The sequence below is a fragment of the Pistacia vera genome, unplaced genomic scaffold, assembly GCF_008641045.1.
Source record: "Pistacia vera cultivar Batoury unplaced genomic scaffold, PisVer_v2 Contig272, whole genome shotgun sequence".
Taxonomy (NCBI): Eukaryota; Viridiplantae; Streptophyta; class Magnoliopsida; order Sapindales; family Anacardiaceae; genus Pistacia; species Pistacia vera.
In genome coordinates, this window is record NW_022196082.1 from 1,166,912 (window position 1) to 1,194,708 (window position 27,797).

Below are 27,797 nucleotides of genomic sequence, written 5' to 3' on the forward strand. Positions count from 1 at the left end.
TGAATTTGGATAACTATACACCAACTGCCAAACCATTCATTTTTTCATTACACACATTTCTGTTTCCCTCGTTTCTCGGTTTCCACTGAACAACCAGTAGTAAATTGACCATAACTTGCTCAATAGACATCCAATTAACAAACGGTTTGAATCTTTGGAAACTAAACAGACAGAGTTTCATTTGATATATTATACACTAAATTTAGATAACTATAGACCCACTGTCAAACCATTCATTTTATTATCACACATATTTTGGTTTCTCCCGTTTCTCAGTTTCCACTGAATAGTTAATAGTCAATTGACCATAACTTGCTTAATAAAAATCTAATTGACAAACGGTTTAAATCTTTGGAAACTCGACAGATAGGGATTTAATTTGATAAATTATATGCTAAATTTGGATAATTGTAGACCCACTACCAAACCATTCATTTTATCATCATACAAATATCCGTTCCCCTGTTTCACGGTTTTCACTAGCCAATCATTAGTAAATTGACCATAACTTGCTCAATAAATATCCAATTGATAAACAGTTTGAATCTTTGAAAACTAGATAGACAAGAATTTAATTTGATATATTATATATTTAATTTGGATATAGACCCACTGCCGAACCATTCATTTTATCATCACACACATATCTGTTCCCCCCGTTTCTCGGTTTTTACTGACCAATCAGTAGTAAATTGACCATAACTTGCTCAATAAAAATCCAATTGACAAACAATTTGAATCTTTAAAAACTAGACAAATAGGACTTTAATTTGATATATTATGCACTAAATTTGGATAACTGTAGATCCACTTTCAAACCATTCATTTTATCATCACACACATATATATTCCCCTCGTTTCTCGGTTTTCACTGACCAGTTAGTAGTAAATTGACCATAACTTGCTCAATAAAAATCCAATTGATGAACAATTTGAATCTTTAGAAAACTAGATAGACAGGCTTTAATTTTATATATTATACACTGAATTTGGATAACTATAGGTCCACTGCTAAACTATTCATTTTATCATCACACACATTTTCGTTTCCACTGTTTCTCGGTTTTCACTAAACAGTCAAAAGTAAATTGATCATAACTTGCTCAATAATGATCCAATTGACGAAAGACTTGAATATTTGGAAACTAGACAGATAAAACTTTAATTTGATATATTATATACTGAATTTGGATAACTGTAGACCCATTGTTGAACCATTCATTTTATCATCAAACTAGACGGATAGGGTTTCCCCCATTTCTCGGTTTCCACTGAATAATCAATAATAAATTGACCATAACTTGATTAATAAAAATTCAATTGATGAACGGTTTGAATCTTTGGAAACTAGACGGATAGGGTTTTAATTTTATATATTACATGTTGAATTTGGATAACAGTAGACCCACTGCCAAACTATTCATTTTATCATCACACACATTTTGGTTTCCCTCGTTTCTTAATTTCCAATGAATAGTTAGTAGTAAATTGATCATAACTTGCTCAATAAAAATCCAATTGACAAACGGTTTAAATCTTTGGAAACTAGATAGACAAGGATTTAATTTGATTTATTATACACTGAATTTAGATAACTGTAGACCCATTGCTGAACCATTCATTTTATCATCACACATATTTATGTTTCCCATGTTTCTCGGTTTTCACTGAACAATCAGTAGTAAATTAACCATAACTTGCTCAATACAAATCCAATTGATGAACGATTTGAATCTTTAGAAACTAGACAGATAGGACTTTCATTTGAGATATTATATGCTGAATTTGGATAATAGTAGACCGACTACCAAACGATTCATTTTATCATCAGACACACTTTGGTTTGCCTCATTTCTCAGTTTCCACTGAACAATCAGTAGTAAATTAGCCATAACTTTCTCAATAAAAATCCAATTTACAAATGGTTTGAATATTTGAAATCTAGACAGACAGAGCTTTTATTGGATATGTTATACACTAAATTTGGATAACTTTAGACCCCTGCCGAACCATTCATTTTTTCATCACACACATTTCGGTTTCCCTCGTTTCTCGGTTTCCACTGAATACTCAGTAGTAAATTAACCATTGATTGCTCAATAAAAATCCAATTGATGAATGGTTTGTTTCTTTGGAAACTAGATAGATAGAGCTTTAATTTTATATATTATGGGCTGAATTTGGATAACTTTAGACCCATTGCTGAACCTTTCATTTTATCATCACACACATTTCGATTTCCCCAGTTTCTCGGTTTTCACTGAACAGTCAGTAGTAAATTGACCATAACTTGCTCAATAAAAATCCAATTGATGAACGGTTTGAATATTTGGAAACTAGATAGATAGGGCTTTAATTTAATATATTATACGCTAAATTTGGATAGTTTTAGACCCCTTGTTGAACCATTCATTTTATCAGCACACACATTTCAGTTTCTCTCATTTCTCAGTTCCCACTGAACAGTCAGTATTAAATGGGCCGTAACTTGCTTAATAAAAATCCAATTGATGAGAGGTTTGAATATTTGGAAACTAGATAGATAGGGCTTTAATTTATTTTTACACTGGATTTGGATAATTCTAGACCTGCTTCCAAACCATTCATTTTATCATCACACACATTTTAGTTTTCACTGTTTCTCAATTTCTATTGAACAGTCGGTAATAGATGGGCTATAACTTGCTCAATAAAAATCTAATTGATGAGAGGGTTGAATCTTTAAAAACTAGACAAACAAGTCTTTAATTTCATATATTATACGCTGAATTTGGATAGCTGTAGACCCTTCCAATTGTGGTTGAACCACACTTAAAAGAAATGATAAGTTATTTAAAAACAATATATGAAATAATATCATTTTAAAACATTAGACATTTTGGCGCTAAAAAACGACCCCACACATTAAAATCATTATGTAAAACTATATATAATTAAAATCTTTAATTTGATAGACCTATACAATGTATGTACCTCAATATTAAATATCAACTAATTGAAACATTCAATTATTCAAACAAATATAGTGTCAAAGCCAATATCATTAGTAACTTGCATAACGCATGAGACTTTCAACTAGTTCTCTAAAATAACAGACTAAGAAACTTCATCGTTTCTACTGCAAAAATTTGTCGGTTAGGACCATTACTTTTATTTTTCTAACATTGATCACCCCCAAATCCTAATTTAAAAAAAAAATAATGGAAGAAGTCAGCCTGAATTTAGTAAAACCCTAATATTTTAATTTTATAACTTTTTACCACCCCAATTCCAATTTAAAACAGATCAAGTCAGGATCTAGATCAGCGGAACCCTAACATTTTACTTTTCTAACATTGACCACCCCAACTCAAAACAAAACAGAAGAAGGCAAGCTACATTTGATCTCGTGACAGTGAAACCCTAACATTGAAAGATGTTGAGAGTTGCAGGGAGGAGGCTCTCATCTCAGCCGTGGAAGCCACCACATACAACCTCTGCCTTCCTCGCCGGAAACACTCCCCTTAATCATCATGCCGCCGCCGCCGCCGATGCTGACGCCGACAACTCCAGATCCACTAATTGTCCTCTTCCTTTCGCTTTCCCTTCCCGCTTTCCGAATCTAATCAGAGGTTTCACTTCTACCTTTCACTTTCGTTTTTATGTTTTGGATAAATTTCATGAAGTCCACGAGCCTGGTTTTGAAATTCGTAACAAACGTTAAAATCTTGAAATTTAAATTATTTTTGATAGAATTAGGGCACTGCGATATTATCAGTTGTGTTACTGGGGCTCAATCTATTTTTTATTTTCAAAAACGAAAATAGAATCTCAAAAAAAAAAAAAAAAAAAAAAAGTTAGGCGAAATTTGAATTTTATTTTGATCATAATTCGTCGGTTGTTAAAGAGGATGGATTTATTCATTTTTAAGTCGTATTGAAGAAGTCGAAGGGTTAATTCTTTTGAGCTTAGTAAATGTTTGGCTCACAATTATGATATGAGTTGGTGTTATGTTATTCTTCTGGCATGTCCGTAGATTTCTAACACTTTCTTATACCTTGATCTTCTTTTTCACCGTATTTGTGTTTGGTGTGTATGAGCATGAATGTTAAGGGTTGAGTCTTTTTAATGAGGTTTAGTTGTATAAATTTGTGTTTCCTTGGAAAAAGTGGCTTTGTGTATAAACTTTCTATGTTCATGATAGTAAGATTTATTGGAATCAATTTCTGTAAACTGATGATGTTTCTTAGAAGATTTGTTGTTATATTTAATAGATTTTCCTAATCTATTAGGAACTAGTGATCTTTCCTGAATATTGGACCAGATAGAAACAAATCTTTCCCACCTTTTTGTTATTGTCTGTGTAGAGAACGTATAGAGTAAATTTTCACTCTAAAATGAAACCTTGGGAGATATTGTTAGGTGTTTGGCTTCTGCTGATGAAATAAATGGAAGCCTTCTAGATTATCTTGTGTGCTATTCTGCCATTGGTAATGTGGAATATGTTTTTGTTTTGGATAATAGGTGTGGCGTGGTGAGACAAAATTGATTGTCATTTCTATATTTTTATTGAATTTTATGAGCATGGAGATGATGTGTTGACTGCTGTTTTGGTGACGTTGGTTTCCAGGTTTCTCTTCTGATGCCCTCACTCCAGGACATGATATGGGTATGATCTCGGACCTCCCAGCTACTGTGGCAGCTGTGAAAAACCCAACTTCAAAAATTACCTATGATGAGTACAATCATGAGCGTTATCCGCCTGGTGACCCCAACAAGCGTGCATTTGCATATTTTGTCTTGACAGGTGGCAGGTTTGTGTATGCCTCTTTACTTCGTCTCTTGATCCTCAAGTTGGTTCTGAGCATGTCTGCGAGCAAAGATGTTCTTGCCCTTGCTTCTCTTGAGGTTGACCTCTCCAGCATTGAGCCTGGGACAACTGTTACTGTCAAGTGGCGTGGGAAGCCAGTTTTCATCAGGCGTCGGACGGAAGAGGACATTAACTTGGCTAACAGTGTTGATGTTGCATCTCTTCGTGACCCACAGGAAGATGCCGCCAGGGTTAAGAATCCAGAATGGCTTATTGTTGTCGGTGTCTGCACCCACTTGGGATGCATTCCCTTACCAAATGCTGGCGACTTCAACGGTTGGTTTTGCCCCTGCCACGGTTCACACTATGACATCTCTGGCAGGATTCGCAAGGGACCGGCACCATATAATCTAGAGGTGCCCACTTATAGTTTCTTGGAAGAAAACAAGTTACTTATCGGGTGAGTGTTAGTAGGGGAGTTCATTTTTTGAGCATTAGTGCTACTGCATGATGTCATAATAGAAATTTTCTTACAGATGAGGGAAGTTTGATTTTGCGAATTTATTTAATTTTCCTTTTGGCTATTTTGTTTGCTTTACACATTTAGATATTCTGTCTGCCGAGAAATCTGGGCAGGAAACTCAGATTCTGAATAATACAACTGGAAATTTATTGAGCGTTTTCAGTTTTGAGGGTACGAAAAGTAAATTCTATTAAATAACAGAATTGTTTTGAGATGTTCTTTACCTTTTTGAAGATTTGGTTGTAGGGTTTTCTTAAATTCGTTAAAGTTGATGTTGTGAATTAAATTTTGACATTGGAGATTTTAGTTTTCGTTAAGGTAACATCCAAGGAAGAAAGTGCCTTACTCTAGTTGTATCATGTTTTTATTTTGTATATTTTTAATTGGAAAACTGAAACTTTGTATTAAAGGAGAAGCCAAATCATGGTGTTCTTACTCTGTTATGGGTGAACTTATGCAATATAAAGGAAAATTTGACTTGCTTTATCTCTTTTAAGAGCTGTTCTAAGTCTATTGCTTAATTTGACTGTTAACAAAAGTTAATTTTGTCCAACTTAAGCTAATCAGCTTTGAGACCAGGCTTTACAAGTGGATTTGAATCTCTAAGCATGCGTTTTATATCAAAAGTTTCATATAGCTGGCATAACCTATCAGTTTGCCCTCCCTGGTTTTAGAAGCTAACAATGTTGCCCCTTTCTTTGCTAACTTTAATGTTTGACTGTAAAGATTGGAAGTGACATTGTTAATTTTCGAAACCAAGTTCGATTTTATTATTTTAATGGTATATGTACAAGCAAATTGACATTAATACTTTTCTTTTGTTAACTTTAACTTTCGACCCTTAAAATTGGGTGGCCACAATCAATTTTGAAACTGAGGGGAAATAATATTACCCAAAGAGTAATACTATGCATACAATCTAATTTCACAATTTTTTCTTATAATTCCAACGTAATACTTGAGTTGAAAACTATCACATTAGCTTGCACCACGTTCAAGACACTAAATGACTTTGATTAAACATGAACGGTCATTTTTTAGGGACGAACGGTCGTTGATTCATAAGGAGTGGTTATTTAATTCATAAGGAACAATTGTTCCTTAGTTTCTTATGAAGGAACTAAGGAACAATCGTTCTTTATGAATGAAACAACAATTCCTTATGAATGAACGGTCATTTGTCCCTAAGGAACCATCGTTCGTTTTTAAGGAACAACCGTTCATGTTTAGTCAAAGCCGTCAATTGATGTCGTAGCGTTAACTCTGCTGTCACGTTAGGATTGTAAGAGAAGATTGTAAGATTGAATTATAAATGTAATATTTTTGTTACAATAAAGATTGGTTGATAAACTTTTTTCACTAACGTTCTCTCACAAACGTGATATGACAACTCACAATTGGTCAGACATGACCTATTGTTGAGCAGACGAGATTCATTACGAGTTGATTAATTATAAACTGTCATATCACATTTATGAGAAAAAGTTAATAAAAAAGGTTTGTCAATGTAGTATTTCCCTTTTTGTTATATAATGACAGAGGGTGACAATGAAAACTTATTTTTCTGATTTATAAAGCTGGCACTTGGTTCAGCATGTTAAGTTATATTATAAATGCTAACAGTACTGAGCGAAAATGAAGATACAGCACAGACCAGGATGGGGTCACCGGAGTCGTAAATTTTGAAGTGTTTATTCATCATATTTATGACTCCGTGAACCATATGAGTCGCATAATTATAACAGTTTGTATAAAAGATTATGGAAATGACACTACTACCACGAGAAGTTGACATATGCATCACAATACATCTTCTCCTGGGGGGAATGTGCACCTCTACAAAAGGTATCCGATTAGTAGCTCTAAATAGATGTGATTTTGTAGGTCAGTCGAACTCAGAAGAAAAAGAGGAATGCTATATCAGTTTGTAAACACAATATGTATTGTTTTAATTTAATAGAGAATGGATTCTTGTTATTCTGACAACGGTACCGAGCACAAAGAAGATGCATGAGTGTATACTCTTGATCCCTAATCAACTATTTTTGATAGCGATACACAATTAAAATGCGAAACAAAATTCATATTTGAATTTTTATTATAATGTCTAGTTCTCAGTGTAAGCTCCAAATTATAGAGCAGCAATAATAGACTTCTCATGGTGTGGTGTCACCAAATTAGCAGTCTTGTATATAGACTAATGGCAGTTTGCCTCCATATATATCTGGAAGCTGGCTTTCATCAATGTCCTCAAGCAGGGTGGACTTCATCTTTTTCTTCTCAACAAATACTATCTGTAAAGAGTCAACAAACTTATAATTAGAGTTTGGATTATTGCAATAATGTATTAGGTTAGGTGAGCTAGCTTTGCTCGGCCTGTAATAGTGGCTTGGATGTATCCAATTTCTTTGATTTAAAGCATTATCAATTTTCTCTACTTAACCATTTCAAGGATTGGATAAGTCAAAAATATTACATTTGGTGTTTCATAATCCGTTACTTATGAGCTCAACGAGCCAGAAAATGTGTTTATAGCAATGAAAAGGCATTGCGTACTTTACCTTCTTTTTGGTGTTGTTGTCGATAAATGGGTAAACAACCTTCCACACGGTCATGAATATGTAAGGCGCGTAAACTATATATAATTTGCCCAGTCTCTCCGGATAGCAATCCTGTCATCAAAATGTTCAATAACAGCAATCAGCTTCTAAGGTGCACGGCTATTTCTGTGATAACTTTGCTACTGATATTGTGATATATGCTTTCCTGTTACCTAAATATATTTACAATGCATATCTAGAAGCAAAATTACAACAGAAGAGGGTGAAGGAGCACTTTTCACTTAATTTTTTAATCAAGTACATCAATAATTTGACATTCCGACAGAATAGTGCAGGGTGGAAGATTGATCAAACCTGCAAGATTGATAAACACGCAACATATCCCCGAATGTCACTGCTGGCATATCCCCATCCATCAAGATCCCCAATGCACACAAACTTTTCCTGCCCCTTCGGCATTCTGAACAAGAAGAAATGAAATACATATAAGCTTAATTCATCCACTAAGTGAATTCAACAATGAAGAAAAGAAATTCAGCCACAGAAATCAATATCATTATGAGAATGAATTACTTGGCACATATTTTTTCCAGACTGTAGGTGACAAAACCTGCAAAAAAATAAAGGAACACAAAGATGAGATGTAAATCCATTTTGGAAAAGTATGTTTGATTCAATTGTGCAGTTACATGACAAGATGAATGAAAAAGAAAAGGGAATTCTTTAATTTCCAATCTAAAATATTTAGTTTCAGACATATAGCATACGCTTGAATTCCTCTATACTTCCTTCATTGGGCTTGTGTCTACCACCGAAGCCGACAACGATAGGGCGCCCCTTCTTATCATGACCTTGCATACAGAACTTGTTATGGGAGAGTTGAGTTGTAATCTCTGATTCCGATATAAAGCCATTGGGAACAAACGTTCGCCTCCAGCTTAGGTACTTCAAAAACATGGTAGAACCTTTCTCTATATCCAAATCACGAGCTCGTAGAAATCTCCGAATCATCAAATCATCAACTTCCTGAAACCACAAGTGATGTGAATGAAATGTGTGAAAAATTGCATACATAGCTTCAAAGCAAAAGGGCATTCATGAAAATTTAGAAACAAAGCAATTCTGATGATAAACAAGGGTGAAGATTATTTTCAAGCATCTGTTACATCTCCATTGAGCTAAAACTGAGAGTTTTGACTCACAAAACACATACTAATGCTGAATTTATGTTCTCATTAACTTAAAATCATGAAATTCAACTCACATTTTCATCACAAATCAAGAAATCCCCCAAAATCAGAAGCAAACCAAATCTAAATGGAAAGAGTTTAGAGCAATATGGCAAAATTTTATCACAATTTAGAAGAAAAAACACTAAACTCTATACTCATTAAGTCATTTTGCTTCAAAAAACTGAAAACAAATTAAAGTAAAAAGCAAGCTCTTCGATCAAACATATAATAAAGAAGAGTCAAAAAATCAAAAAGGGCAATGAAAAAAATAGAGAAAAGAGAACCTTAGAAGAGGGATCTTCTCTTTCAACAAGAGCTCTCATGATACCAACTTTGCTTCTCTCAATCTCATTGCTTTGCTCTCCATTAAACCCTTCCTCCACTTGCTCTTTTCCAATTTCATTTTCAGAGTCTTTGACTTCCATTTCCATTTCTATTATCCACAGTTTTTCAACAAACCCAGATGGTGATTTTCATAAACCAGAGAGAAAAGAGAAAGATCTCCCTCTTCCTCCTCCTCTCTCTCTCTCTCTCTCTCTCTCTCTCTTCTGAGTGCAACTAATATAATGACTTTCTCAAAGACATAAATGATAGGCAGTTGAAGAAATGGGCCAATTCTCAAATGCATTAACTTCTTGCCTTGACTTGTACTTATTCACTTGTTTGTTGTTTTCCTTCGATATTATGACTTCAATTTTTATTCACAAATTTGAAATTTTGTACGTATGTAAGAGCATCTCTAAATATGTTGTTGTTTATTTTTAAAAGCATTTTTCATAAAAATAATTTTTATTAATTTTAAAATATAAAGAACATAATTTTTATCTAAATCTAGTAGATTTTTTTAATTTAATAAAGATACTTTTTATTTTTAAGAAAGAAACTTAATAGGAGAGATAATTAATAAATAAAATATATAAGAATTTGTAGTTTATTAATTAAAATTAGGATAGAGATTGAAGTTTGACTCACTCCCTAATTTATAATTTAAAGATAAAAAGTATATTGGACTCTTGTTTTATAGATAAACTCTTTATAATAAAGAGTTTAAGTCATATAAAGAATTATTTGGAAATGCTCTAATTTATATATAAGCAAAATATAATTTTTACTTAATAAAAAATATCACTTAAGGTGCGTTTGGTGCATCGCACTAGATTGAATTAATTTTTTCGTTCGGGATTGGAATGAAAAGAAGTGAATTGGATCGGATTAAATATAATACTGTCATGTGTTTGTTTCAACATTGTACTAAACTTAATAATAATATTTATTATTATTATTTAAAAAATTAAAATTTTGAAATATTTAAAAAATTATAATAAATAGTTTAAATAAAAATTTGAATGATAAAAAAAGTTTAAAACTGACAGTCAATGTCATTGAAATATAGGTTTAATCTCCAATGACATGTTTGAGTTTGACGATACTGCCAGTGCCATTGGAGATTAAACCTATATTTCAATGACAACATAAACTCAGAAGTTGTCAATGAAAATGTTTCTTCGAAAAACACCAAAGAATATTTTGATCACTACTGTTGACGACGTCCCTAAAAGAGTGGTTAGTGACACCGTTGACACTATTGGGTAGAGTTGCCGACAATCAATCCAATCATGGTAATGGGGAAACAATCGATGATTCCTTTTAGCTAAAAAAGCTCATAAAAAAATTCGTCAAATCTTTTCCAACATTTTCCCACTAAACGCTGGCAGTTGCAAGCCTACAACCTTATCGTTACCTTTAATGTTCTTATATTCAATTATTAGATTAATTATACATACAAGCACGCACCATTTTTTAAAACTATTAATTTTCTTAACATATGCCTTAAAGACATATTAAGAACATTTTTAGACAACAAATTTATTTATTTCGATACATATTATTTATAAGAAAATATATATATATATATATATTTATTTTTATTTTTATTTTTTTTACAGGTAAAAGGAGATATATAATAGTCTTCAACAAACGTATTTACGTTTTAAATAAGTGATGGCACATAATATATAAAATTAATTAAATAAATTATAGACATGTAATACTCTCTAATAATAGTGGATCCTCTTATTAACTTTTTCATTAATTAGAAAAAGAGGAATTTTTGAGGATGCAAATGTATTCTTTCAAGAAAAATAAAATTCTTGTTAGTTGTTCTCTTCTTTGTTGTTTTCCTTCAATTATGGACTCTCTTGTTGACTCACTAGTTTTGTGTACTAACCTCCCTTTAAGATCAAGGAAATTATATTTATACCCTTCGCATAAATCTCTTGTCTTAGTTAATCAAATAATTAGAGATGTGAATAACATTTATCTTTTTACGGGGGAATTCCTTTTTATTTTTTTTTGGTTGTGAAAGGATATAATGATATTTCATATTTCAAAATTTTTCATTGACTCTAAATTGGAATTGATGATTTTTTTTTTTTTTTTTTTTTACTTAAAGATGCTAAGAATAATTTTTAAATTAATATTAGATATATAAACTCTTTATCGTTTTTTAATACTAATTATTGTTAGTTGTTTAATTTTTATTTTTTTAATTTTCCTTCAATTATGACTTGTTTTTGACTCACAAGAACCTCCCTTTAAGTAAGTTCAAAGAAAATATATTATGTTTTTGTAACCTTATAATTTTAGAAATATCATTTTATTTATTTTATCTTTTAATTAATTAAATAATTAGAGAAATGAAATAATATTTATCTTTATTAAGATGATTATTTTGTGGTTTCTAAAGGGTGTTCATGAAATTTCACAATTCTAATTTTTTGGTCAATTAAACAAGGGAATTTGTGATATTTTTTGAGTTTTATAGATGCAAGCATATTCTTTCAAAAATACAAACTCTATATTATTTATGGTTGTTAGTTGTTCTCTTATTTGTCTCTTTCCTGAATGACTTTCATTTTGATTCACAAGAAAATATACTTATACCCTCACATTTTAAAATATCAATAAAATATCCTTTTTTTAGTTAATCAAATAATTAAATATATTGAAATAATAATGATGCAAAGAATCATACTGAAATACAAGCTTTGTATTTTTAATGGTTGTTACTTATACTTTGTTGTTTCCTTTATTATGACTTCAAATTCATCACAAGTTATACCCTTTTTAGTTAAGTTTAAGTAATATACATTTCTACCCTTCACATTTTAAAATTTCATAATATATATATATATATATATATATTTTAACTTGATTGAATAATTAGAGATATGACATCATATTTATCATTCTAATAAATATATTTGTTTTGTTTTGTTTTAACATAGTGTATATTAATGAAATTTTATATTTCTAACTTTTCATTGATTGGAAATAAAGGAGTTTATAATGTTTTTTGAAATTTAAAGATGTTAAATATATTTTTAGAGAAATATATTTTATTTATTTATTTTAATGATTTTCGCTTCGTCTCCTTCACAATAATTTATGGAAGCAATTTTAACTAAGAAAGTTATTATGGGTATTGGATAAGGGGTACACCCATGATGGGTTACCCCAAGCGACGTGTGTAGATGAAACTGTCAAATGCAGTTTCTCTCTAACCGCTACTTACAAAAGAAAATTCTTTCTTTGAGTTAAAAAAAAAAACTGTTACTAAAAAAACCAGAAAAAAATACGCTCTCTCTCTCTAGAATTTGGAAACAGCAAATACGATTTGTGGTTTTTCTTCCAGATTACTTTGTTGCTAGAGATAAGGAAAGGAAGTATTTATGCTGTGTAAATCATTGTAGTTCATTTATATTCAAATGTGATTGCAATGGTGACTATGATCTTGGGATTATGTTAGGATATATATTTCTATTTAATTCCAACATTGGTATCAGAGCCGTGGTTCATATTGTTTGAAATTCATACTGTAAGTTGAAGTATGTTATTGGTTTGTCAAATGCAGTTCTTATTTTTTCAATTTTGTACGTAAAAAGTTGTCTTTTGTGTAATGATTATTAGACCATATAATTCCCTATGAAATTATGAAGAAAATAGTTTTGAATCATAAAAAATGGAGTTAAAATGACTATATATGCCTCTTTGAAGTCGGTTTCGAATGGGTTGATTCCGGGTCGGGTACCAATTGCAGACCCGGACAGAGGTTGAAGACGACACAAACCGACACGTCGTTTTTGATCCACCTTATGAATGACATGTCGTTTTTATCTTGTTAGTTTTTTTGAAAAAAAATTCAAATAGGCGTGGGTGGTGAGACTTGAACCCAAGTCTCCATGGTCGAAGCCCAATACCCTAACCACTGGGCTAATTTCGTTTTGGTGTTAACCATATTCACAAACCCATTATATCCCGATCCGGCCCAACCCATAATCCAAATAAAAAAATGGGTCAAGTTGACCCGTGGCCCGACCTATATGATCAGGTTAATGAGCCAACCCGACCCGTAAAGTCAAACGAGTCAGTCAAGTCCGGTCAACACCCTACCCGCAAAGTCAACAGGTCAGTCAACCTAGTCAACACCCGACGAAAAGTCAACGGGTCACTCGGGTCAAGATAGACTCGGTTTAGTTGTAACGGTTGACCCGACCCGTATTGTGTGTGGCGCGGTGGAAGCTCCTTCCGGCGCGTGGGAGCACGTGGGGATCTGTTGGCGCTTGCCGCTTCTGTGGCACGTGGGGGTCGTGACAGCTTCTTTCGGCGCTGGGGGCGCGTGAATACTGTAATTTTTTTTCTTTGCTGTAAGAATAAAATGCATACTTGGTATATTGTTATGAGTCTAATTTTTTTATTGAACCATAACACGTGTATTATTTATCAAATATAGTCAACCTTAATTTATAAATAAATAGTTTTTTTTTTGTATTTGTTCAGAAAATGTTACGTTATAGACGTGCAATGGTTGCTAGAACACTCGCTCAAAGGGAAAGGGTTATGAACATGATTAGAACTCTACAAACTCACACATTGATTTTAAGAGACACAGAGAATGAGTTTGTGCAACTCGTAAATCTTCATTCATGTGAATGAAAAGATTCAGGAATTGTCTGGATAGGGGGATTAAGGAAGATGAGTCGAAATTCCAAGTTCTAAGAGGACTCTTGGTTACCTAATCTCGTTGGTTCCTTGATATGGTTTGGACCAAGCTGAAGTTCATAACTTTAAAGATGACAATAAAATTATAGACGTTTGGTCAACAACTATATCAAGGAGTACATAGATTGGGTGCAAAAAGGACAGCTGGGGCATCTATAGGAGTCTTCACTCGCAAAGGACATACAAGAAACTGGGAGTTCCCTACCTAGGGTTAATTACAAGTTAGATAAAGACCTTAGGATAAGGATTATCAGATCCTCCCAGTTTTAGGAATGGGCTGTACACTTAATTTTTTCTTCTTGTTGTTTTGTATTGTTTTGTTTAATTTTATTACAGTTGATTCTATTTACATAATGTAATTAATTTTGTTTATTAAAATTTAAAATTTTATGTGAATTGATGTTGATTTTATTTAATATTGTGACTAAATATATTTTTAGAATTGCAATTAATTATATCTATGATAATTGGAAATTGGAAATTTTGGATGATGATTGTTGACATTGTTAACTTTTGATTCCAAATCTAATATACAATTATTATTGTTAATTAGTTAAATGAACATGTATGTTCCGAGCATTGAATAACATGCATATCCAACGTGTAATTTTGTTTAGAAATGGCATCTGCATCTAAGAACTTGTCCCAGACTTAACAAAGGAGAAAAATTCAACAGCGACAATTATGAGATATGGAGCATGAAAATCCAATATGTTTTGGAAGAACAAGAGGTTCTTGAAGCTCTTACTACACCATGAAGAGCCTGAAAGGAGTCATGGCTCAACTAGACGAGACCGTGCCGCTTATGACATATGGAAGAAGAAGAATTCCACTGCTCGCATTACTTTGTTGAGCAGCATGGACAATGATCTCATGAAGAAGTACCGGGATTATGAATTAGCAAAGGACATGTGGTCCGCACTTGCTACAAAGTTTGGCGGTACGTCCATTACCAAACTCCGTTCACTCACTATCAAGTTTGACACATATAGAAAAAGCCTGAACGTACTATGAGAGTACATACGGCATTGTCAAACATGATAAGTGAGTTAAGAGATGCAGGTCATGTCCTAACAAGTGAACAACAGGTTCAAGCTGTCATAAGATCATTGCCTCAAAATTGGGAACATATGAAAATACACCTTACCCACAATGAGGGCATCAGAAATTTAGAAGATGCCATACGCCATTTGAACTGAAGAAGATCGCCTTAATGCGAGTAAGGCAAATACTGATGTGTTATGGCTGGTTCCAGTTCTATGTGTGGGAAGGGATTTAAACATAAATTCCAAGGTGGATCCCAAAGAAAAGGCAATACTGAAAAGGCTCAAGGGAAGAGAGAAAGTCTTCAAACACGGAAAAGGAAAGCATCTGCCAGGAAGAAATTGGCAGGTGAAATGCTATAATTGTGGTAACAAGGGACATTTTGCTCGCGATTGTAGCGAGCCCAAGAAGGTAAATTACTTGTTTGCACAAGTAAGTTATTATAAATGTTTCCAGTTCTGTTTTTCTAACTGAGTCTCATCCTTTGTGGACTGTAGATTCGCAGCAACAGACCACATAGCGAAAGACATAGTGCTTTCGTGGAATTTCGACGAATACCACGGGAAACAAATGGATATATGTAGGTAACAATTCAAAAGTGGAAGTTAAGGGATCGGCACATGCAAATTGATCATGCGTGGAGGTCGAATCCTATACCTACATGACGTGTTATATGCACCCGATATTCGTCGAAATTTGATTTCCGTGTTAGAACTTGTTAAACTTGGTTTTAAGTTAAATTTTTCCAGTACTGGTGTCCATTTATTTTTGGACACACATACTATGGTTGTGTTATCCGATGGTTTCATAGTACTTGATGTTGCTTATAATAATAGTAATGTTTGTTTTTCCTTTATTACACTTCTAATAATGATGATGTGAATGTATGGCATGCAAGGCTTGGCCATATTGGCCAACAACGAATGAATATACTAGCAAGAGAAGGCTTGTTAGGATCCTTAACAAAAGTAGACTTGACTACTTGTGAACATTGCCTAGCTGAAAACAGCAAGAACCATTTGGAAAAGCGATAAGAGCTGAAGTTCCATTACAATTAATTATTCTGACATAGTGGTCCAATGAATGTGAAGGCTAGACATGGGGCTGTTTATTTCATCACATTTATAGATGATTCACTCGATATGGTTATGTTTTCTTGATTTCTCAAAAATCAGAAGCTTTAGAATGCTTTCAAAAGTTTAAAAACTTAGTTGAGAATCAATTAGATAAAAAGATAAAAGTTCTACGAACCGATCGAGGACGTGAATATTTATTTGATCAGTTCAGAAATTTTTGTGAAATGGGAATAGAACGTCAGTTACTATTCCCAGAACTCCGCAACAAAATGGTGTTGCAGAATAAGAAACAGAACCCTACTTAAGATGGGAGGTCTATGATGGCACAAGCAAACTTGCCCATCACCTTTTGGGGTGATGCCTTATTGACTGCCACATATATCCTCAATCGAGTACCATCCAAATCTATTACTCACAACCATATGAGTTTGGACAAATCGGAAACCCATTTGAGTCTCCTAAAGCCATGGGGATGTGCTGCCTATGTTCATGATCCTTCCCATAAATATGGAAAATTAGGTCCAAGGGGGAGAAATGTATCTTTATAATATTCAGAACATTCAAAGGGATATGTCTTCATAGGAGAACAAGAAAGTGGTAGCATCACTGAGTTTGAATCACGAGATGTCACATTCTTAGAAACCTTTTCCTAAGAAGGGCGAATAGGTAAAGACTTGTTTCTATATGAAACACAAGACCAAGGCAATTCTGTTGCTGACAATCAGTTGGTTAACTACATCCCAGTGGGAGCAATATGGAAGTTGATGAATCAGTTTCAATCCTCCATCATTCCCTACTAGTGATCCACTATGATAGCTGGTCCAAGTGGGAGTAACCAATCAATCTCCATACGTCGATCAAATAGGAAACAAGTTCCACGTCGACGATTTGAGATTGAGGGGGAAATTTTCTAGTTACTCCACAAGATGACGAAGAGCCAAGGAATGTAAAAGAGGCTCTCAATTGCCCTTCTAAGGAAAAATGGATGAAAGCAATGGAAGAAGAATTGGAGTCTATGAAATCAAACCAAGTATGGGATTGGTTGATTTACCGAAAGACGCAAAGCCATTGGGAACAAGTGGGTTCTCAAAATCAAGCGTAAAGCTGATGGCTATAGAAGATCAAAAGCTCGCTTAGTCGCGAAGGGGTATACACAACAAGAAGGAATGATTATGAAGAAACTTTTTCACCTGTTGTACGGTTGACCTCAATTCGACTTATTCTAGCTATTTTGCTAGCATGGATCTTGAATTGCATCAAATGGATGTAAAGACTGCTTTTCTCAATGGAGAATTGCAAGAAGAAATCTATATGGATCAACCAATAGGTTTTTAGTAGAGAAGGTCAAGAACACAAAGTGTGTAACTTTTAAAGTTCAATTATGGCCTCAAGCAGTCCTCAAGACAGTGGTATATTCGATTTCATAATGCGATAATGTCGTATGATTTCAAAATGATAAATGAAGATCATTGTGTATATACAAAGAGATCCAATAACAAATTTGTTATAATCATTATATGTTTGATGATATACTTATAGCTAGAAATGATAAGGATTTTCATAATGAAATCAAAGGATGGTTATCATCTCATTTTAAGATGAAAGATATGGGTGAAGCTGCATATATTCTTGGAGTCAAGATTACAAGATCGCTCAAGAAAATTAGTATCTCTTTCACAAGAACCATCATTAAGAAAATTCTTGAACGATTTCATATGCAAGATTGTAAACCCATAGACACCCTATCGCAAAGGCGAGACTTTAAGTCGTAAAATGTGTCCGAAGACTCCACCGAAAAGGAACAAATGAAGAATGTTCCTTAACAAGTGCTGTTGGAAGTCTCATGTATGCCATGATGTGCACTAGAGCCGACTCTGTTATGCCGTTGGGTTGGTAAGTAGATACCAGTCCGACCCAGGACAAGCCATTGGAAAGCAGTGAAGAAATCTTAAGATATCTAAAAGGGACAGCTGATTACTCATTATGTTTCAAGGAAATGATTTACACTTGAGAGGCTACACCGATGCTGATGGGGAGGAGATTTAGATGAGAGAAATCTACTTCCTTGATATGTTTTCTTACTAAATGGCGGGGCCATATCCTGGAGCAGTAAAAAACAATCATGCATAGCCTTATCTACAATGGAGGCTGAGTTTGTAGCATTTTCAGCTGCAGTGCAAGAAGCCGTTTGGTTGAGACGGTTCATGAATCATCTGGGAATAATTTGTTGCTATTGAACCAGTAAGAATAAACTGTGATAGTCAAGCAGCATAGCATACACTAAGGATCCCAAATATCATGGTAAAACGAAATACATAGATATCAAATATAATTTTGTGCGAGACTTGGTGGCACAAAAGGAGGTGAACGAACTACATATCTACCATGACATGGTTGCATCCATTCACAAAGCCTATACCGAGAGATACTTTCCATAGACTGTTAGATCTCTAGGCTTACGTAGTGTTGAATGTACTCATACTTTGAGATTTCCCAAAATTGTTCACATTTGTCTTATCAATATTAAATAACAATATGTCAATGCTCAATTTTGATTATTATGGAACATACATGAAGGAGCATATATATACATATTAGTTATGTAAATATTATATATGTCTATTTTGAAAACATTCGGACAGTTAAAAGATTGACCTTCTCACACAGGCAATCGCCTCCATTACTTCGTAGGATGGAGATGAGACGATTTTAAGCTTATTATCTAGGTGATAATAGAGAGCCAAGCTTAAAATTTTGACGTCGCCTAAAACGAGAATTAAAATAATGTCATAATGAAAGTGACCACAAGTGATAAATGATCACTTTATCTGTCTAATTGCCAGATTAGAGTTCTGATGAATTATAAGTATGTAAAGTGAACTCAAGTAGACATAGGCATGTCTAACTAATCTATACAACATTTACAAGAAAAGAGACATGCACTCCATGGGAAAGGAGGAAATGCTGTAGCGTGTGATTCATACCACATGTGCAAAACATTGACCAAAGGGGTAATGAAAGTCAAAATCTCAACTTTAACATTGTGTGAGACCCTGAGTTTTTTTAAGAATAAATCTCAAAGAATACCCTTATTACTCTATCTTTTCTTGAAAACTTCATTTAATGATTGCTATCTTAGAGTGTTACCAAAGGATTAAGATAAATTCAATCTGCTGGGACATTTCTAGAAAAGCAAGTTAAATAAAGTTGCAGGAATCGAGAAAAGAGAAGATTACGATTTTGGTTATCCATTATAATCACATGTATTCATTGGTCGACCAATTTGTTTTACTTTTATGTAAGAAAGAACATAATTATGAATACAACGGAATTTTTTTTGTAAAGAGATGTTAGAAAAATGTGATAAGTAATCTAGGGTATTGCATACAACATACAACCTGAGTTTCACAATTCGAGAAGTTATATATTCCTAACAGATATATGACTAACGTGCTCTCGAAGTATGCATGGTCACACGACATATTTACTAAGGTATGAACCTTAAAGAAGCATAGAGAGAGATAGTCCCATCATGTGTGAGTGGGAGATATTGGATAAGGGGTACACCCATGATGGGTTACCCCAAGCGACGTGTGTGAGATGAAACTGCCAAATGCAGTTTCTCTCTAACCGCTACTTATAAAAGAAAAATTCTTTCTTTGAGTTAAAAAAAAACACTGTTACTCTAAAAAACGCAAGAAAAAATATACGCTCTCTCTCTCTAGAATTTGGAAAACAGAAATACGATTTGTGGTTTTTCTTCCAGATTACTTTGTTGCTTCAGAGATAAGGAAAGAAGGTATTTATGCTGTATAAATTCATTGTAGTTCATTTATATTCAAATGTGATTGCAATGGTGACTATGATCTTGGGATTATGTTAGGATATATGTTATTCTATTTAATTTCCAACAATGGGTTATTAGGTAATACTATTATATAAATTCATTTTCATGATTTTCTTTTTTAATTCAAATACTTTCGTATACTTATTGCTATTTATTATTTTCTTTGATTTTTTAAATTTAAAACTATATTCCTATTGAAATCAGGCTTGTAACCACATAGTGGTTTATGGGTTCAATTGAACTCACTGAACTTTTCAAAAATTTCAAAAAAGTATTAATAGTTTATAGATTTTACAATTTTAACCCCACTTAACTTCATGTTGACCCCACAAAATAAATTATTAATTAATACTTTTTTAATTTTTTTTTTTTTTTTTTTTTGGTCTCCTATTATATTTTTCCTTTAGTTAGATACCCAAGAAAGATTACTCCTTTGAATTACAAGATAAGATGATACTAATTTTAATTTTAATTTTTTACTTAAAATTAATTATTTTCTTTTAGCTTTCTTAATTAATGAAAGATCATGAGTTACGGGTTTTTGTTGAGTTTAATAAAGGAGTTTGAAATAATTCTTAGATTTTGATATGAGTTTTGATTTAATCTTGTTTATGTTGAGGTATGAGTATTAAATTGCTATTTTAAGTTGGGTTTGATAAATTGTGGTTAGTTATTGAGTTAATTTTGAATATGGTTTAAAGAATTGATGAAACCCTAAGTAGTAGAGATTTGGGGATTTGGTTTAATTTTGATATATTGGTTAATTGCTTGATATTTAGAGTTAGATTTGATGAGTTTTAATGGGTTTATGAGTTGAATTTTATTGGGTTAGTAGAAATTGTTTGAAAAACCTAAGTTATGAGTTGAATTTAATAAATTTGTGTTGTTTTTTAGTTGTAATTGCAAGTAAATTATATTTCTGATAATAAAAATTCTTTTATTTTTTTAGTTATGAACAAGTTTTTGATCAAAATAAAGTTTTCTAATGAGGAACTATCAATTGAACAAAACATAAGGCGTCATGATAGTGTTCACAATGAGCCTATGAAATCTAGTTCAATACAAACATATGTTAAGCTTAACTTGAGTAGTCTTCCTACAGATCCTGGATTGAGGATTAAAATTTTAGAATATCATCCTAATGATAGAAACAAAGTGAGAAAGACATATTTGCAAAATAGACATTGCCAACCACATAATCATAATTTTAAAAAGCGAGCAATTAAGAATTTAATACATCGTTTTAATCCCGTTTAGTTTAGAGAATATGCAAATTGGTTGGAGTATAGTGTAGAAAAGGAGGGTGTTTTTGTTTGTATTGTTATCTTTTTAGATATGAAATTAGCTTTGATATTACTTGTTGCAACTGCAAGTGTTGAAAGAGCATTTTCTACGATAAAGATTGTAAAAAATCGATTACGAAATCGAATGAGAGATCAATTGTTAAATGATTGTCTTATTTCATATATTAAGAGAGAGATATTTGATGGAATTGTCAATGAATCAATTCTATAACGTTTTCAAAATATGAAAAATCGTCGAAAATAATTGTAGAATTGATAATTTAGTATATATAACTTTTAAAAGTATATGTTTTATGCTTATTACTTTAGTATATATTTTATTATAAATTTACCAACTTTGATGTTTTGAACCCACTAACTCAGAATCCTGGCTACGTCCCTGATTGAAATGCTTTTAAAAATATTGTTTATAATTATATAACATTCTATTAAAACCGCTTCCCAAAAGTTGAGCTTGGTTACCTACTTTTTAAGTCAAACTAATTATAAATTAATTATAGTTGACGTAACCATCAAACAAAAGTTTTCCAGCCCAAACAAGTAGACGTAGCTCATAATTTAAAAAGTAATTTTCAAAATGTCAATGTTTTGTTTAAATGAATGAAATAGTCATAAAATCAAATGAGTTAATCATATTGTTAAATGCTAGACTATCGAGTCTATTATGAACTAGTACAGTCCAACGTTATATGTTAGTGAACATGTCCTTATGGTTTAATTAAGGGTATAATATTAAATACATTAAGGGTATAATAATAATATTAATGATCTAAATTAAGTTAGACTGCAAGAAAAATGGCCTACGGTAACATGCAAAAATGTTACCGTAGGTAATTGGTAGCATTTGGTAGCATTTAGTAACATGGGCTGTAGTAGCCCATGTTACTAAAAAGTAGACATCGGTAACATTTTTTGCATGTTACTAATCATTTCGGTTACTACCATAAAATGTTGTTGTTAAATATATTGTAGCACTTATTTTTAGTTACGAATGTTTTTTGGTAACGCTGCATAAATGCTATAAATAAGTTTTCTATAGCATTCTTAACCTGTTACAATTTAGTTTTCTGAACATTCTCAAAATGCTATAAATAAGTTTTCTGTAACATCTTAACCTGTTATAGTTTAGTTTTCTGTAAAATTCTCAATATACTATAAATAAGTTTTCTGTAACTTTCTTAACCTGTTACAGTTTAGTTTTCTGTAATATTCTCAAAATGCTATAAATAAGTTTTCTGTAACTTTCTTAATATATTACAGTTTAGTTTTCTATAACATTCTCAAAATGCTATAAATAAGTTTTCTGTAACTTTCTTAACCTGTTACAGTTTAGTTTTCTGTAACATTCTCAAAATGCTATAAATACGTTTTTTTGTAACATTCTTAACCTATTACAGTTTAGTTTTCTGTAACATTCTCAAAATACTATAAATAAGTTTTCTGTAACATTCTTAACCTATTACAGTTTAGTTTTTGGTATTCTCAAAATGTTATAGATAACAAATCTATAACATTTTTACAATGAGATTAGTTTTTCTTAACATTGTTAAAATGCTACAGAAGAGTTTTTAATAACATGTTAAAAGTGCTACCAAAGTATCATTCATTGCATTTAGTAAATGTTACAAAATTATTTTCTATAACATTTTGAAAGTGCTATCAATGTATTCATTATAACATATATAAAAACTGGTACAGTTGTTATTTTAATAATACAAATGATAAACAATGATACACTAATTTTTCAAAGAACATTTCATTGATGGTGAATCTCCATATACAAAAAGTTTGCATATATGTCTAATAAATAGGCATCCAATATCCTTTACATCCATAAAATCTAATATGCTTCATATATCATATCATATTTTGTAGCATATAAACCTTCATATACAAAAAGCTTTATATATACCTAACAAATATGCACCAATCATTTTTACATTATAATACCTAGATGATTGGAAAATTAACTATGGACAATAGTTAATACTTTCCAATCATTCAAAAAGTTCTAACAACAAAAACCATCATGCATACCATCTTCCATTCCCAATTGTGCTTTACTAAAAAAATACTTTTGCATTTTCATAACCTACAAAACCATTAATACAAAAAACATCTTCAATTACCATGTATATTCTCAAAGATGACAACACACATATATTGTAAATTCAAGAAAAGATTAAGACAAAAGCACCCCAAATATTTAATGCAAAAGAAAGAGGAAAAGAACTAGTTTAAATCTTCAACTTCACAATCACTAGTTCTAAAAAATGGCATAATGCAAGTTTAAAAGATATATCAAAATTACATATGTTCAATTCTTATCTCCAAATTATATCATTATAATATATGTTACAATATTATAATATTTGCGAAGAACAATTTTGCAAACTGCAGATTGTAAAAATGCCGATTGCAAAATTGCAAATTACAGTTTGCAAAAATGCCGACTGCAAAATTACAAATTACAGATTGCAGTTTGTACACCATCAAGAATCTTTCTTCACTCAATTAAATAACAAAGAACAAATTATTATGGTATAGTGCAAAACCTTTAAAGTTTTACAATGACAGTAGAGTGACCTACTTAGATATATTTCATGTCATGCTACACAATTTAAATAAAAATTAAAAACTTTTGAAGATAGATCAAACTCTATGCATAAATTGTGTGATCATACAATTAAGACATTAAATACATATATACCTCAACATGAGAAAATTTAGATACTCAAATAATGCGTACCTCACCAGTAACTACACTAGTGACATGAGGAGTAAAACCTTGCCCAGAATTTCTAGCATCCAATAATGTAAAAGAGCAACAGTAAGTTTCTAAGTTGTACCTCAACCTCAATAACAAATAATGAAGCTGAAACCCTATTTGAACTATACAACATATAATAAAAAATACACCATTTTACATGGGCAAAGTAATGATATTGCAATACTATAATGCAGAGTAAAAGAAAAAAACACAAAACAAAATATTCTCGGAAGTGAAACAATAAGTATTTGATCATACGGTTAGTCAAACATTAATAAGAGGGAACTTGAATTATTTTCTCCCAGTAAGTGAAGAAAAAGAGAGCAGAAGTCTCACTTGCGACATAAACCAACTTCACAGGTTATTAGACATTTCCAAATCCATCACCTTAAAATTTATACAGAAAGGCTAATAACAATGTCAGCATAGTATAGTAACATACTAACATGCAAAGTATATAAGGAATAGAGTTTTTCATGCACCAGATTCAATATCAGCCGAGCACAAGTAGTATGAATACTTTGTGATAATGAAGCATCATGCATGTTACTTGAGAACAAGTAAATTATCCGTGATAGCTGCAGCACAATAATACATGTTTATGGAACCCACAATTTAGCCCTATACCATGTAATCAAAGCAATTCTTTCTCTGGAATGTAAAACAAAGGGGGTGGGTGGAAGGGGTAGTGAGTGGATATTGTAAATTCAAGAAAAGAATAAGGCAAAAGCACCCCAAATATTTAATGCAAAACAAAGAGGAAAAGAACATGTTTAAAATCTTCAACTTCACAATCACTAGTTCTAAAAAATGGCACCATGCAAGTTTAAAAGATATATCAAAATTACATATTTTCAAATCTTATCTCCAAATTATATCATTATAATATATGTTACAATATATGAAACCTAAAATAGATGATATAATGGAAAAGAAGTTACCTAAAATTATTTTTGAAAAGGTAGGACAACTTTGTCAGCAGCCAAGCAACTATACTCCCCACAGACGCATTAGGTAACTTCGCTATATCAATCCAAACTCTCATAGCATTAGGTCTAATAGGAACATGATGAACAAGTGCTTTTGAATCATCTAATGAGAAACGTCCTTCAACCACTACTTTAGACAGTGAAAGGAATTGTTATCACTTAAACAGGAAAGGAGAACTTGAAGTCGAGAACAATCAGATAACACAAGGCACTCTCCAAATGACTACAAGCCACAAAATCTGCATTTTTGTAGACTGCAGTTTGCAAAATTGCAGACTGTAGATTGCAAATTGTAGTTTGCAAAAATGCCAACTGCAGTTGCAAGACATAACTTCACTCTTTTGAAACATGGCACAATAAGTTGTTTTTATTTATTTATTTTCTTTTCTTTGTGCCTTTGTAAGCTTCTGACTTCAAAGGTGACTATGAAACTCAAAAAATTAAGAGAGAAGCTTCCACAAAAAGAAGTGATATGCAAATATATAAGATCTCTTCACTTCATATGCCATAGCCATTGAATTAATAATGTCTCTAGTGAATAAACCCACACAGTAGTATAATTCATAAACTCATAATTGCTATCTGAGGCAAAAGATATACCCTCCTTTTAGCTTCGTTACTATGATGCCTCAAGTGAGTGAAGTCTACAAATTGTAAACGCTAATTAATTGGGTGTCTTAAATCCTCAACTCTATAGAATTATATATTCAATTACAAAACTAGCCTTAATCACTAAAACATACAAATAGATTATTACTTTAAAGGATGGGTTTATTCTTGGAAGAACTTAAAAAATATAAGGATTCTAAATCAAAATGAAACAATTTTATACTTGATAAACCAAAAGATAACACACCACAACCCAACCATTTTATCTTTTGTTGTGTCACAAGTTTGTAATAAGGATACTTACCCAAAAAAAAGTTTGTAATAAGGACCACTTGTATCGGGACCAATACTTTTCATCCCTTCTTCTATAACTCTAATTTACACAACTTTTGGAATCTCTCCAATTAGGTTTGACTGTATTGAAGTTGGGTTGGGTTTAGAAGTTCCATTTAACAAGACAAACCCCACGCCAACGAATGCCTCAATCCAAATTGTCTTTTAAAAATTTAATTAATTGCGTTTCTTATGGAGATTTTCTCTTTGATTAAGTGTAATAAAATGAAGAAGAAGAAGAAGAAGAAGAAGAAGAAGAGATGTTGGTGTAAAATCTATGGGTTTAGGGTTAAGAAAAGAAAAGGAAAACTCTGAAACTCAAAGTAAAAATTGAAACAGTTACTTGGTGGAAGAAGTGTTGACACGACAGTTGGTTGCTCCCCATCGTTTGTGAATGAGTTATGAGGGAAATTTTGGGTTGGAATGGCGTGAATGAGTTGTGAGGGAAATTTTGGGTTGGAATGGTGGTATTAAGTGTTATTTTCAGGGTTAAAATTTGGCTATATGTAAAGTGTTTGTTTGGTCCCTACATGAATGAAAAGTGACAAAGTAAACTCCAAATAATATGATTGGACCCCTAAACAATATAAATGAGACAAAATCAACCTCATTTCACATTGGCGGGAGTAATCTTGTGCTTCCCGGTAAATAATTAGGTCTATGGTAACACTTATAAAATGATATGTATTTAGATTATATGATAACATTATAAAAAAGTTATTGTATTATTAGGTCTATTGTAACACTTTAAAAATGCTACTGTAAATATATTTTTCATAGGATTTAAAAAAAAGAGTTACCATTGATATAAAATGTGTTACAAAAAGTTAAAGTGTTGCATATAAAAATTGTTATTATAATATTTTAACATCAAGTGTTACTATAGATAGTCCACAATAATACTTTAAGGAAAAGTGCTACTATCCAGTGTTATCGTAGGCCATTTTTGTTATAGTATTATCAATTCACACTTATATTACTATTAAATACACATATCATTTACATTTTATTTTGACATAAATTAGCTTTATTAATAATTAATTAAAAAATATAGTGAATATTTAGAATCGTCAATCAATTGACAGTGACCAACTGCTGCAATAGGCCTTTGCAGTAAGAGAGAATCCGAAAAAATACGGAATGATGGTAGGAGACAATCTACACATCCAAGTAATTTTCATCGGCCAAAACTTAATATTTTAGCCACAAAAGGAGGAGAGAGAAAAGTTGAACGTTATTTTCTCATCTTAGTACGGCAAAAATATATATGAGTTTACAATTATACTAAAATAGATGTACAGATTGTAAAAGGAGCTTCGTTTTGGTATCAATGGTGTCGTTGGATGCGCTCGGATGACGCGGCTATCATTGGCGACTGACCGACAATACCTTGATTACCAAATTTGTAAATTTTCTGAATAAATTTTTTATTCAATTTATTTGTTAATAAAATTTTGATTTTCTATAGAACTTCTTAAAATTTATTTAAGGAAAGTACTATTTGGATAAGTTGATCCAGATAAAAAACTTTTTTGGGAAGGTAAATTTACAAGTTTACCCTTCAATAAAATAAATTTATTTTTAGCCCTGAAACCCTGACTTTTTGGAGGGAAAACAATTCCCTCCATTGACATTATGGAAAGATGAGAGAGAAGTAAT

The 27,797-nt window shown here is 32.0% G+C and overlaps 2 protein-coding genes across 2 annotated transcripts; one reads left to right on the plus strand and one right to left on the minus strand.

The window, feature by feature from the left end:
* The first annotated feature begins 3,320 nt into the window (after positions 1–3,320).
* Positions 3,321–5,526, plus strand: LOC116133700 (cytochrome b-c1 complex subunit Rieske-4, mitochondrial-like). Its single transcript, XM_031419384.1, has 2 exons — positions 3,321–3,611; positions 4,610–5,526. Exons 1-2 carry the CDS (start codon positions 3,416–3,418, stop codon positions 5,251–5,253), a joined length of 840 nt encoding a protein of 279 aa, XP_031275244.1. The 5' UTR covers positions 3,321–3,415; the 3' UTR covers positions 5,254–5,526.
* Positions 5,527–7,398: 1,872 nt separating this feature from the next.
* Positions 7,399–9,557, minus strand: LOC116133714 (phosphatidylinositol transfer protein 3-like). The gene is made up of 6 exons (XM_031419407.1): positions 9,390–9,557; positions 8,641–8,899; positions 8,447–8,483; positions 8,228–8,333; positions 7,874–7,984; positions 7,399–7,606 (listed from the first exon to the last, which is right to left on the minus strand). The coding sequence occupies exons 1-6, from the start codon at positions 9,534–9,536 to the stop codon at positions 7,490–7,492; spliced, it is 777 nt and encodes a 258-aa protein (XP_031275267.1). The 5' UTR covers positions 9,537–9,557; the 3' UTR covers positions 7,399–7,489.
* Between the last annotated feature and the right edge of the window lie 18,240 nt (positions 9,558–27,797).

Coding starts and splice junctions, on each gene's coding strand:
- LOC116133700 (XM_031419384.1), top strand. CDS start 3,416: ATGTTGAGAGTTGCAGGGAGGAGGCTCTCATCTCAGCCGTGGAAGCCA. Junction 3,612..4,609: donor CTTTCCGAATCTAATCAGAG/GTTTCACTTCTA, acceptor GTTGGTTTCCAG/GTTTCTCTTCTGATGCCCTC.
- LOC116133714 (XM_031419407.1), bottom strand. CDS start 9,536: ATGGAAATGGAAGTCAAAGACTCTGAAAATGAAATTGGAAAAGAGCAA. Junction 8,484..8,640: donor AAGTATAGAGGAATTCAAGC/GTATGCTATATG, acceptor ATTTTTTTGCAG/GTTTTGTCACCTACAGTCTG. Junction 7,985..8,227: donor CGTGTTTATCAATCTTGCAG/GTTTGATCAATC, acceptor TTTTGATGACAG/GATTGCTATCCGGAGAGACT.